This window comes from Bidens hawaiensis, unplaced genomic scaffold, assembly GCF_021521415.1.
Source record: "Bidens hawaiensis isolate Kalapana, Puna unplaced genomic scaffold, B.hawaiensis_p1.1 tig00003469_1, whole genome shotgun sequence".
NCBI classification, from domain to species: Eukaryota; Viridiplantae; Streptophyta; class Magnoliopsida; order Asterales; family Asteraceae; genus Bidens; species Bidens hawaiensis.
The window spans coordinates 328326-341749 of record NW_027491193.1 but is presented as its reverse complement, the minus strand read 5'-3'; the positions used below and the strand labels follow the sequence as shown (position 1 = coordinate 341749).

The 13424-nt window shown below is 36.9% G+C and overlaps 3 protein-coding genes across 3 annotated transcripts; all 3 read left to right on the top strand.

The window, feature by feature from the left end:
• Positions 1-823: 823 nt before the first annotated feature.
• LOC143623460 (metacaspase-1-like) lies at positions 824-4117 on the top strand. The gene is made up of 5 exons (XM_077094366.1): positions 824-1261; positions 2109-2439; positions 3264-3384; positions 3483-3722; positions 3813-4117. The coding sequence occupies exons 1-5, from the start codon at positions 901-903 to the stop codon at positions 3870-3872; spliced, it is 1113 nt and encodes a 370-aa protein (XP_076950481.1). The 5' UTR covers positions 824-900; the 3' UTR covers positions 3873-4117.
• Positions 4118-4453: 336 nt separating this feature from the next.
• LOC143623427 (metacaspase-1-like) lies at positions 4454-6295 on the top strand. The gene is made up of 4 exons (XM_077094340.1): positions 4454-4751; positions 5245-5575; positions 6051-6171; positions 6263-6295. The coding sequence occupies exons 1-4, from the start codon at positions 4454-4456 to the stop codon at positions 6293-6295; spliced, it is 783 nt and encodes a 260-aa protein (XP_076950455.1).
• Positions 6296-7417: 1122 nt separating this feature from the next.
• On the top strand, positions 7418-10632 carry LOC143623459 (metacaspase-1-like). Its single transcript, XM_077094365.1, has 5 exons — positions 7418-7718; positions 8227-8557; positions 9398-9518; positions 9605-9814; positions 10571-10632. The coding sequence occupies exons 1-5, from the start codon at positions 7418-7420 to the stop codon at positions 10628-10630; spliced, it is 1023 nt and encodes a 340-aa protein (XP_076950480.1). The 3' UTR covers positions 10631-10632.
• Positions 10633-13424: the final 2792 nt, after the last annotated feature.

The window sequence follows — 13424 nt, the reverse complement described above, 5'->3', positions numbered from 1 at the left end:
GAATGTCCTATGCGCGTTTGTTCCGTTTGTTTACAAGATTGCCAAAGTTATGTTTTTTTCAGGACCTACGTTTAGTTGCGCTTGTGAACCATTCGTTTAGTTGCGTTTGTGAACCTTTTGAATGACAAAACCGATCCTACTTAAGACGTCAATAAGTTACCGTACACGTCCCGCTAAACTTTTTTCTTAAATGTAACACGATTCGGGGACAAGAAACTCAAACATATTATTATAATTGGCGGCACCATATTAGTCAATGCATTTTGTTTTTTTGTTTTTTTTTCGTTTTACTTCCGGTATTGTAATGAAAACCGGCCGAATATCAATTCCTTATAGTTATGGTATCGTAACGAACACGATGGAAACTGACCGAATTCGCGTAGACTCGCAGTGTTTTATTTTAGTTTTGGTACCGTAACGAAAACCGACCGAATGCCAATTGTATTTGTTTTTTTGTTTTTTATTTTTAGTTCCAGTACAATAACGCTGTGACGGAAACCAACCGAATTTGCGTAGATTCACCGTCTTAACGCCCGGGTTCGACAACGCTTGGGTCTAATCAACGCCTGAGTTTTACCAACAACGACAACCCATTGGTCCACCAACCTCCATTTTCATATACCTTTTTGGTTTTACCTTTTGTTTTAGTTATGGTACCACAACGGATGTAACCAAAATCAATCGAATTCGCGTCAAGTCAACGGGCTCAACAATCCGGACCGATAACGCAACCTGCCCGGCACGTAAACAATAATAATCGTTATTCCGCGTTCCTCTCGTTCCATCCGCCTTCTCTCTCATCAATCCCTTGATCCTCGTCTCTCTAATCAAATCAAATCAAATCAAAATCACCCCCAATTTCTCAAACAATCAACCAAACAAAACCCTAATTCACTAACCATGATGATGCTGGTCAACTGTTCCAATTGCCACACGCCATTACAGCTACCACCTGGGGCCACATCCATCCGATGCGCCATATGCCAAGCCATTACCAACCTCGGAGATCCTCGTCACGCGCCACCGCCGCCGCACGCAGCCGGACAATCGTCCTACGGTCCTCCGCAACCGTCGCCGTACAACCATGCGCCGCCGGGACCGCCGCCGCCTGCACATGGACGGAAGAAGGCGGTGATCGTTGGCATATCGTATAAGTTCTCGAGGCATGAGCTGAAAGGATGCATTAATGATGCCAAGTGCATGAAGTATCTTTTGATTAATAAGTTTAAGTTTCCGGAAGCTTCCATTATTATGCTCACAGGTTGAAACGCTAATTATTTACGTTGATTGATTTAATTATGACGTGCTGACGTGGCAATCTGGTTTATGTTTAAATTCGTTAAAATTACTTGATGTTTCATTAAATTTGTTATAATTGATGTTGGATCATGCTTTTAATTTCATTTATTCTGCTGATTGTTTTTAAGAATATCATGATTAATCTTTTTTCACTTGTAGAAAGACTAACTTGTTTAAATATGTTAAAATTGCTTGATGTTTTCTTAAATTTGTTAAATTGCTGTTTGGATTATATTTATAAATCCATTAATTCGGCTGATTATTTGAAGAATCTCATGTTTTCTTAATTGTTAAAATTGCTGTTGATTGTCAGTTAATGTTCATTTATGTTAGTTTACGTTTGTTTTAGATTGTCGGTTAGTGCTCATTAAAATATTAATTTAAATTTTTTATGCCGTCCAGTTTTAATAACTTTTTAGGTCCGACATATTATTGTTTTTATTTAATTTCAATTGCTCATCTACGTTAGTGAATTGTTGGTTTATGCTGTTAATAAACGCGCATAAACTAAAGACAAACAAGTTCATTTTCTTAACAAAAGAACATGAACAAGAAACCCCGTTTGTGTAATTGCTCTTTCTTGATTGTTTGACTGGTTAAAGTTTAACAAACGAACACGAAAATGCTCCGTTCATGTTTTACAGGCCTTGCTGATTGTTAAATTGGGTTGCTATTTTTCCAAATTTGTTTAAATTTCCATAGGATTATGCTTATTAGTCCATTAATTGTATATCAACATTTTAATGAACAATCATTCAATCTTTTCTGTGATCGAATTTGGATTATGAATTTGATTTTTGCAATTGCAGAGGAAGAAAGAGACCCTTACAAGATTCCAACCAAACATAACATGAGGATGGCACTTTTTTGGTTAGTCCAAGGCTGTCAACCTGGAGATTCACTTGTTTTTCACTATTCTGGACATGGTTCACGACAGAGAAACTATAATGGTGACGAGGTTGATGGGTATGATGAAACATTATGCCCTTTGGACTTTGAGACACAGGGTATGATTGTTGATGATGAAATCAATGCCAGCATTGTTAAACCTCTTCCTCATGGTGTTAAACTTCATGCCATTATTGATGCTTGCCATAGTGGCACTGTACTCGATCTTCCATTTCTTTGCAGAATGAATCGGTATTTTGTTTTTAATTTAAGTTAATCTTTCATCCAAAGTTTCTTGAAAATTTGGTTTTTCGGATTTTCACAATGGGTTTGGTTTTTTTTATGTTTTGTCGTACTGGCTTGAACTTTTGGGCCAGAAAACGTGGCCCAAAATGAATTTCGGGCCTGAAAGTTTGAGACTAATCTTATTATTTTTTTTGTGAAATAATGATTAATTGATTTATTATCCATTTGGGCATAACTTTTTTGGGTTACACCATATATTATTTTGTTAAAAATTACTTAACTTTCAAAATAAAAATTTTAATCCATAATTTTAATAACGAAAGTCGTTTTTTTTTCTCGGTTTTCACTATGAGTTTGGTTTAGGTTTTTGTTTTATTTATTTTGGTTTTTCCATAAAGGATTGAAATTTTTAGGCCAAAAAACTGGCTCTTGGACCTGAAACTCATGACTGGCTTTTTTTGTTAATTTATGATTTATTGATTATTACACATTTGAACCTAAAATTTTTGGGCTGCATTATTTATTATTTTTGTATAAATTACTTAACATTCAAAATAAGAAGTTATAATTCATAACTCAATAACAAAAGTCAGTTTTTCGGATTCTGTTTGGTTATAAAAGTAGTTTGTGTTCGGATTTTTGGTTTAAAAGAAAAAATAAAGCCAAACATTGGTTTTGGGTTGGCTTCAGTTACATGTTGGGTATTTCAGTTCAGTGAAAACTGTACGTTTTACTTGGTCCCATTGGTTACATGTCAGTTATTAATGGGCCCCCGTAAGTTTTTCGATAACAGGTTCTCACAGTTGTTTTTATGTTTTGGTTTGTGATAGGAGTGGGCAATATGTATGGGAGGATCATCGTCCTCGGTCGGGCATATGGAAAGGTAGTAATGGTGGTGAAGTTATTTCCATCAGTGGCTGTGATGATGATCAAACATCTGCTGATACATCTGTAAGTTACATCTTTGCACACCCTTTATTATTATTATCGTTATCTTATAATTTAAACATAGATGAATGTCGAAAGTAACACCTTATTTGTCGGAGTAGGCTCTATCAAAGATCACATCAACAGGGGCCATGACCTTTTGTTTTATTCAAGCTATAGAACATGGAAATGCGTCTACTTATGGTAGCTTATTAGGCTCCATGCGTAATGCCATCCGTAACGCAAGAACTGGGGGCGGCGGTAGTGGCAGTGGCGGCGGTGCAGTGGTTAATTCTCTCCTCACTATGTTACTGACTGGCGGCAGTCTTGCTGGTGGATTATCCGGAGGTGGACTTAGCCAGGTATGTATTTGTTGGTTGACTTTTGACTTGTTGGTCAGCGTTGTCATATATAGATTAGAAGACTTATGCTATATGTTTAATTTTTGACAGGAGCCTCAATTGACAGCATGCCAGCCTTTTGATGTGTATGCAAAACCGTTTTCCTTGTGACGCGTGACACCGTTTGCTCGACTAGTGTACAGTTCACCAGCTTCTGAGAAAGTTGGTTAATGATTTAAAATATATGATTCTTCTGACCCTTTGGATTACATATGTGTTGATGCAATATCTTTTTGTTTGGTTTTAGACTGATTTGGTGCAACTTATTTAAATTTGTTGTTTTATGGTTGTGATACATGATGAAATAATAATTATAGCCTTAACCGATGTGGTTAAGATCGGTTTCTTCCTGAATATCTTAAAGAAGTTGATGGTTAAGATTTACTAAATTAAGTATTGTGGTTAATAATATACACTTTGATGAGTTTCCAATCAAAATGTGTGCAATTTTATACTGTTTTATACTTTTTAAATATGAAAACCCGTCTTTGTCAACTATTTAAGATTCGTTGATTCATCATCTGAATTCTCAGAATCAGAATTTGAATCAGATTCAGTTGACTATTTATGAGATGTCAACGTGAAGAAAATGGCATCGGTATCCAACGCTTCATGTTCATCTGCTTGATTCTGCTTCTCTCATCAATCCCTTGATTATCTTTCGAATTCCCCTACGATTATTAATGACAACGATGCTGCTGGTGAACTGCTCGAATTGCCGCACGCCATTGCAGCTGCCCCCGGGAGCTACATCGATAAGATGCGCCATATGCCAAGCCATCACCCACGTCACTCCTCAACAGTCTCTGTCCAACCACGTGCAGCTGGCGTCTGCACATGGCCAGAAGAAGGCGGTGATCATAGGCATATCATATAAATCTTCCAGAAATGAACTTAAAGGGTGCATCAATGATGCTAAGAACATGAAGTACCTTCTCACAAATAAGTTTAAGTTTCCAGAATCTTCTATTCTCATACGCCCTGCTTGCGGTGCGCGCATATAATGTATATATGTGTGAACCCTCGGGTGGGCAAAAGTAAAAGTGCACTAATTTTGACGTTATTTTACTAATCTCGTGAAAATAACGTTAAAAGTGGTGGAAGGTTAATCAGGCATCATGTGGTGGCGTTGATAGCCGAAAGACAAGGGCACATGCACCAATCAGCCGGTGTCCCTGATGATTGAGTGCTATGTGCCTTATGTCCAAGGCTTGATGCAAAACTACTATCGAGCCGGGGGTCTCACCGGAAGCAGCCTCTCTATCCCTATGGGATAGAGGTAAGGCTGTCTACATCTTACCCTCCTCAGACCCTACCATAGCATTGCTATTGGTGGGATATACTGAGTACGATGATGATGATGATGATGATGATGATGATGATGATGAATCTTCTATTCTCATGCTCACTGGTAAAACCATGATTTGTTAAATACAAATTATCAATATTTTCTTAAAATGAAATTGGATTGTTGCATTTGCAGAGGAAGAAACAGATCCTTATAAGATTCCAACCAAACAAAATATGAGGATGACGCTTTATTGGTTAGTCCTAGGTTGTCAACCTGGAGACTCACTTGTTTTTCACTATTCGGGACATGGTTCACGACAGAGAAACTATAATGGTGACGAGGTTGATGGGTACGATGAAACGTTGTGTCCGTTGGACCATAAGACACAAGGAATGATTGTCGACGATGAAATCAATGCAACCATCGTTAGACCTCTTCCTTGTGGCGTTAAACTTCATGCCATTGTTGATTCTTGCTATAGTGGCACTATACTGGATCTTCCGTTTCTTTGCAGAATGACTCAGTGAGTTTATGCTTCCTTACACAACATATCTTTTGTAATTTACTTAATCTTGTAATTCATTTTTTGGATTTTATAATCATTCAGTTTTGGTTTTGCCATATAGGCTTAAAAGTTTTGAGTCCCAAAAAATGGCTCAAAATAACGAAATTGTGTATGAAATTGGAACTAAATTGATTAATTAACATTCAAAAACAACTAATTATTAGTTTATTACATATGAGTGTCAAATCTTTTAGGGATACTATTATATTCTTTTTATAAATAACTTAACATACAAAAAAAGTTATAATCCATAATCAGATAACACAAGTCTGTTTTTTTACGGTTTTTTCAACTAAGGTTTACAAAAGTCGGTTTGGTTTTTTGGTTTTTGCTGCATGCAAATTTGAAACCGAATGAAGTTCGGTTTTTGTATATAACAAGAACATGAGTTTTGTGTCGAGTTTTGTTATTTTTATGTTTTGGTTTGTGATAGGAGTGGGTATTATTCATGGGAGGATCATCGTCCTAAGTCGGGTGTGTGGAAAGGTAGCAACGGTGGTGAAGTTTTTTGCATAAGTGCTTGTGATGATCATCAAAAATCTGATGATACGACTGTAAGTTGCATACCCGTAATTAACATTAACATTTTTCGTTTAATTAAAACGTAAATAAATGGTTAAAGTGAGTTATTATTTGTGAGAGCAGTTCTATCAAAGATCGCATCAACAGGCGTTATGACCTTCTGTTTTATCCAAGCTATAGAACATGGACACGCGTCTACATATGGGAGCTTAATAAGATCCATGCGTAACGTCATCCCTACCGCAAGAGGTGGCACTCTTGCTGGTGGACTAATCCAGGTATAGACATTGTGGTTGACTTTCGACTTGTTTGACCTTAAGCTAAATTTAAACATAAATTGGCATATTCATAAGTGAAGGGGTCAAAATTCTTATCTATAGATAAGAAGACTAATCTTATATGTTCAATATTTGACAGGAGCCTCAACTGACTACATGCGAGACTTTTGACGTGTATGCAAAACCGTTTTCCATGTGACACATGACGCCTCTTCTTCCATTAGTGTACGGTTCACTGGCTTATGTGAAAGTTGGTTAATAAAATTTATGATTGTGGGGAACCTTTGAATAAGATATGTTTTGATGCAACTTTCCTTATTTAGTTTTCTGGTTTTATGGATGTGATCTAATAAAATGACAATTGTAGCCTTAACCGACGTGGTTAAGAACGGGTTCGTCCTGGCTGTTTGGTTCATTCAGATCTGAATGAGTCAGGTCTGAATGAACATCTGTCCCATTCAGCAACAACAAGTCTGAATGATTCAGACCTAATTTTAACCATTCAGATGTTTTTTTGTTTGGAACCAAACAGTCTGAAGTCTGAATGAATCAGATGTTTACATCTGAATGGTTCCATTCAGATGTAAACAAACAGTCCCTTAAAGTGTTGTCTTGTTGATGATGATAGTCTCTGAACTTTATGTTTGCGTATTCACAATTACCGTCTTGTTCATGTATATTTGTTTATGTTCGTCAACCTCGTTTAGAATATTAGTTAGCAAACATAAACCGACACAAACAATAATATACATTTGTGTTCATTCGTTTGTTAAGAAAGTTAAATTATTATACTTTAGAAATTCAAAGACCTGTCTTTGTCAACTATTTAAGGTTAGTGGATTCATCATTTGGATTCTAGGAATCAGAATTTGAATCCGATTCAGTGGAATGTATATGAGATGATAACATGATATTCGACACTTCGCGTTCATATACTTGATTCTGCTTCTCTTTCATCAATCCCTTGATCGTCTCCCAAATTTCGCTGCTAATATTCACTATGATGTTGATGCTAGTGAACTGCTCGAATTGCCAAATGCAGTTGCAGCTGCCTTCGGGAGCTACATCTATTAAATGCGCCATATGCCAAGCCATCACCCACCTTGCCCTTCCTCAACCATCTCCATACAACCATGTGACGACGCCATCTGCACATGCCCGGAGGAAGGCGGTGATCGTAGGCATATCATATAAATCCTCCAGAGATGAACTTAAAGGTTGCATCAATGATGCCAAGTGCATGAAATACCTTCTCCTTAATAAGTTCCGGTTTCCAGAATCTTCTATTATTATGCTCACTGGTAGAAACTCTAATTCGATGTACCTTTACTTATTACCTTTATTGATTAGATTCGTTTATGTTCATTTAGGTTTTTTAAGTTCGTTAACATATTAATTTAAATTTTTTAGTCATGTTACAACTTAGTCTAGTTTTAATAGCATTTAGGTCCGACACATTATTGTCCATATTTACTGTTCTAGCTTGATTATGTTTAGTTACATTCATTCATTTACGTTTGTGAACCATTCGCTTATCCTCTTAATGAACATAAACAAACACAACCACGCTCATTTTCTATACGAACAAACACAAACATGAACAATAGAACACCGTTCATTTAACTGTTCATGTTCAAAAGTTTGTTCAGTTAAAGTTAAAGAAACGGACACAAACATGCTTCGTGCGTCCCGTTCGGTTGGTTTACAGGCGTTGCTGATTGTTAATCTTAATCCTAATTTGTTAAACTTGTTGTATGATCAATTGTATATAATTTTGGATTTTGAATATAATTGTTGTTGCATTTCTAGAGGAAGAAAGAGATCCTTATAAGATTCCAACCAAACAGAACATGAGGATGGCACTTTATTGGTTGGTCCAAGGTTGTCAAGCTGGAGATTCACTTGTTTTTCACTATTCGGGACATGGTTCGCGACAAAGAAACTATAATGGTGACGAGGTTGATGGATACGATAAAACCTTGTGTCCGTTGGATCATAAGACACAGGGAAAGATTGCTGATGATGAAATCAATGCAACTATTGTTAAACCTCTACCTCATGGTGTTAAACTCCATGCCATTATTGATTCCTGCTATAGTGGCACTATACTTGATCTTCCATTTCTCTGCCGAATGAACCGGTTTGTTTATGTTTCTTTACCTTAATCTTGTAAATAGTTTTTTGGTTTTTAAAAACCGTTCGGTTTCATTTTTTCGGTTTTTACAATGGGTTCCATTTAGTTTTGGTTTCGTCAAATAGGCTTAAGGTGTGTTTTCATTTAAACCCTCCTGAGACCCTACTTTATGAATGAGATTTTACTGGGTATGATTAATTGATTGAATGATTTATTAACATTCAAATGTAATTAGTTATTACACATTTGAGCCTGAAATTTTTTAGATGCACAATTTATTAATTTTAGAGGTTTTTATTTTGGTTTTTACTAGTTCAGTCGGTCATAAAAGTTACTTCGGTTCGGTTTGTTCAGTATTTGGAAAATATATATAAGCAAAACGTTAGTTACTTAATTTTGGATTGAGTTTGGTCATTTATATCTTTTGGCCAGGGCCGGCCATGGCCTATGGCAGGGTGGTCGACGGCCATAGGCCCGACTACCCGCTAGGCCCAAAAAAAATTTTTAAAAAAAAATATGTATTTTTATAAAAAACAATGTGTATATACTTAATGTTTAAACCTACTTAGATAACAACTAACTTGGTCTAGTAGCAAAGAGGTTTGACTTCCAACCCAAAGGTTGTGGGTTCAAGTCTCATTTGAGGCATTTTTAAGCCTATTTTTTAAAAATAGTTTTTTATACAACCCAAATCATAAATCATAACTAAGGAAGCCAAATTAAAAATTAAATTGTTTAAACCCAACAAAATCCTCTTTTTTACTTAAGGCCCAAAATATTTTTCGCCTTCGGCCCAATTTTTTTTTTTCAATTCTCAGAGCCGGGCCTGCTTTTGGCTTGTGATAGGAGCGGGCAGTATGTATGGGAGGATCACCGTCCTAGGTCGGGTGCGTGGAAAGGTAGCAATGGTGGTGAAGTTTTTTGCATAAGTGCTTGTGATGATCATGAAAAGTCTGGTGATACATCCGTAAGTTACAAAGACGTGATTAACGCTATCGTGTAAATTAAATGTAGATAAATGTTTAAAGTGATGAACATTATTTGTGGGATCAGGTTCTGTCAAAGATTGCATCAACAGGGGTCATGACCTTCGGTTTTATTCAAGCTATAGAACGTGGGCACGCGTCTACTTATGGGAGCTTATTAGGTTCCATGCGTAATGTCATTAATACCGCTAGAGGTTATAGTGGTGATGGTGGGGCGGTCACTTCTCTCCTAGCTATGTTATTGACAGGTGACAGTCTTGCAATTGGACCGAACCAGGTATAGGCGTTGTAGTTGACTTTCGATTTGTTTGACCTAAGCTATATTCAGGGGCGGATTCAGTATTGAGTCAGGGGGAGCGTATGCACCCCCTCAAATTTGTATTTTCTTCTATAAACTTCTACTATATTAGGTTCAACGACCCCAAGTGCCCCATTCGTGTTTTTTATTGCCCCAAACCCAACTTTCCGAGCCAACTTTTCAAACGCAAATGTAGTTTTTCTTTCACAAAATAACAATTAAGTTTAGATTGTTTAATTGTCTAACAACTTCATCAATTAGTTATTAATATAGTGATATATTTTTGTTCGTTTAATCAACCCATTATAAAAATTGAACCAAAATATGATTGTATTCAGAGTATCATTTCTTTTTTATAATTCTACACTATTTAACTTTCATTTTTTTATCAGTACATAAGAGCATTTTGTGCCATAAAATTATGCAAAGGTTTTATCAACTATAATATGTATTTTGCTATTGTGTTTTGGGGAAATTTATTGCTTACATTTCTATATGTGGTTTATTTAATGTAATTTCATTTAATCTGACCCAATTTGGTTTGACATGTTTTAGTTTGACTTGACCCGTTCTTTGGTGACCGATTTTTGCACCCACTGACAAATTTTTCTGAATCCGCCACCGGCTATATTGGGATAAAAGTAAAGCTTAAAACTAAAATCGACATATTCATAAGTGAACAAGTCAAAATTGTTATCTATAGATTATAAGACCTATATGTTCAATTTGTGACAGGAGCCTCAACTGACCACATGTGAGCCTTTTGACGTGTATGCAAAACCGTTTTCCCTGTGACACATGACGCCTTTTGTTCGACTAGTGCACGGGTTCACTGGCTTATGAAAAAGTTGGTAAATAAAAATCATGATTGTGGGGAACCTTTGAATAGCATATGCATGCTTAATAATTTGATGTAAGATTTTAATGTTTTGTGTTTAGACTAATTTGGGACAACTTTCCTGATTTATTTTCCTAGTTTTATGGATGTGATTTATGATAAAATGATATGGTTTCGTCCTGAATATCTTAAAGTTGTTGATGATTGGTAGTTAAAGTCTACTAAACTATATAATATATTGTTCCGGTTGAAAAAAAAATGATTTTGGAGAAACCTCATATAGTTCTGAAACAATTCCTAACCGTTTAAGCTCAAAAACATGCTTCTGGCTACATACCTCACAATTTAGCTCAAATGCTCAAATTCACACCTAATCATCTACAATGAAAAGATGGCCGTCGACTCACATGAACACGAACACGAACACGAACATATATTACTAGAAGTAGAGAAATAGTAGACATATTATTTATTCTTCTGGATTTGTTGTATTTTTATTTTAGGAAAATTGTGCATGCAAAATATGCAATTGAAGGGCAGATAATATTAGAATTTACCATAAACAAACTCTCATATTACTGAAACTAAGGAGTACCAAAGCTATGTTTTTCTTTTTATTATATTACAATGAATGCTAGGATTATGGGGGTCTAAAAGTGTACCATATATTAATTATCCAAGTGAGGATCAAGAGCATCTTACTATTATTAATGCATAATATATTTATATTTTGCTACTGATTCCATAACACATGATCTAGATTCTAGGAATCAGAATCTGAATCCGATTCAAGCCTTGGTGATGTCAACATGAAGAACATGATACTCGACACATACTGTGACATCTGCCCCGATCCGACCCGACCCAGGTACCCGTTTCTCTGACCCGATCTCTTTCTGTTATGATTTAATATTTATTTATACTTATACTTTATTTTTAATAATAATAATATATTTTCCTTCCCGCCTCTTTCTCTCTTTTCCTTTCCTCCGTCCCGTCCCTCTTCCTTCTCTCTTTCCGCCTTCTTTTCCCTCTTGTCGCCGTCCCGCCCTTAAGCCTTGTTTCCCTCTTTCTTCTCTTTGCTTGTCCTTTGTTCCTTCCCGCCTAAGGTTGTCTGCGCAGCTCCACGCGCCAGACTCCTTACAAGGAAGCCTGCGTGAAGACCATCTGTTCCAGCGATACGCGAGACGAACTCTTCTCGCAGCGCGCTAAGAATTGTAATTCTTCTCGCAGCGCGCTAAGAACGGTAGTTCTTCCCGCGACGCGCTAAGGATTTGTAGTTCTTCTCGCAGCGCGCTAAGAACGGTAGTTCTTCCCGCGACGCGCTAAGGATTTGTAGTTCTTCTCGCAGCGCGCTAAGAACGGTAGTTCTTCCCGCGACGCGCTAAGGATTTGTAGTTCTTCTCGCAGCGCGCTAAGAATAGTAGTTCATCCCTCGACGCGCGAAGAATTATAGTTCTTCCCGCGGCGCGCTAGGAATTTTAGTTCCTCCCGCGGCGCGCTAAGAAATGTGATTCTTCCCGCGGCGCGCCTTAGCTTTCTCGCGCTAAACCCTTTGAGTTTTTCTTCTGTTTAACCCAGCCGTTTGCTTTTGTGATGTCTTATCTTTTGTGCTGTTGACCTAATCTGCTTTATGTCTGAAAAGCCACTTTTGGCGCAGCATGCGCACCAACCCCATTGGTTGATAGAAAAAGTGACTGACATTATCTTTTGAGATCTGCTTTTGCCAAGCTTTAGCCAGTACCTTTATCTGATCCGCCCATGCTTTTTTTACTGTTCCCTGTCAGCTTTATCTTGCCCCTGCAGCTGCCATATCTTTTGATATCTTTTGCTTTTGGAATCTTTTGCTTTTTGAGATCTTTTCCCCTTTTCCTAGGGATTGTGTTCCCTAGGGTTTCTCTATAAATAATAACATTATTTTTCCTAACACTACACACACAAAACACTTAATCTCTCCTGTTCTCTTGCTCCTTGCTCTCTCTGCCGTCTTCCTCTCTGCCTCCGTCTTCCTCCTTGTTCTTCCTGCTTTTCCGGTAATATATATTATAATTTACTTATTAATTATGCTAACTTATAATCAAGACTTAAAACAAATCATTAAAACAATAATCTTATTTATAGGTTAACTTGTGCTTGTTTAAAGTTGGTTCTTGCTTTATCTACCACCGCATCGTTTATCATGTGAGTAATCTCGTACCTAATCCCTTTTTGCTTTTAATGTTTTGGGATGTTCATGTGTTCATACAAACTTAGAGTCTTAAACTTGTTTATGAGCTTTAGTCGCGCAGTATCCCATGTGTTGAGGACGTTTACTTGGCTGTTTATTTGTATGTGTGTATCATTAACCGCTTTGTTCGGCCTATTCCGCAGTTCCGTTGGTACCATTAGTTGAACACGGGAGACCTATCGTTTACGGTTTTCTTTGTTTACACTTGCACAGATGTTTTCTCGTTTTTATGCTCAATTGGGAGCATGGATTGAACTATGATCTATGAACTATCTTAGGCTTGATCACAATCTGATTACACCCTTGTTAAACTCTAGACATACACGTGTTGCGCGCAGATTTACTGTGATTATCTATGATTATCTATTAAACTTGATTTCTCACCAACACGCAAGTGTTTGACGTTTATTTTAACACATGTTCAGGTTTGCAGTAGCTGTTTTGGAGCTTGTGGACACGTAGGACGTTTTTACTTTTGGACCTAGAATTAAAATGTATCAAGACAAGTTAATGTTGTTTGAATG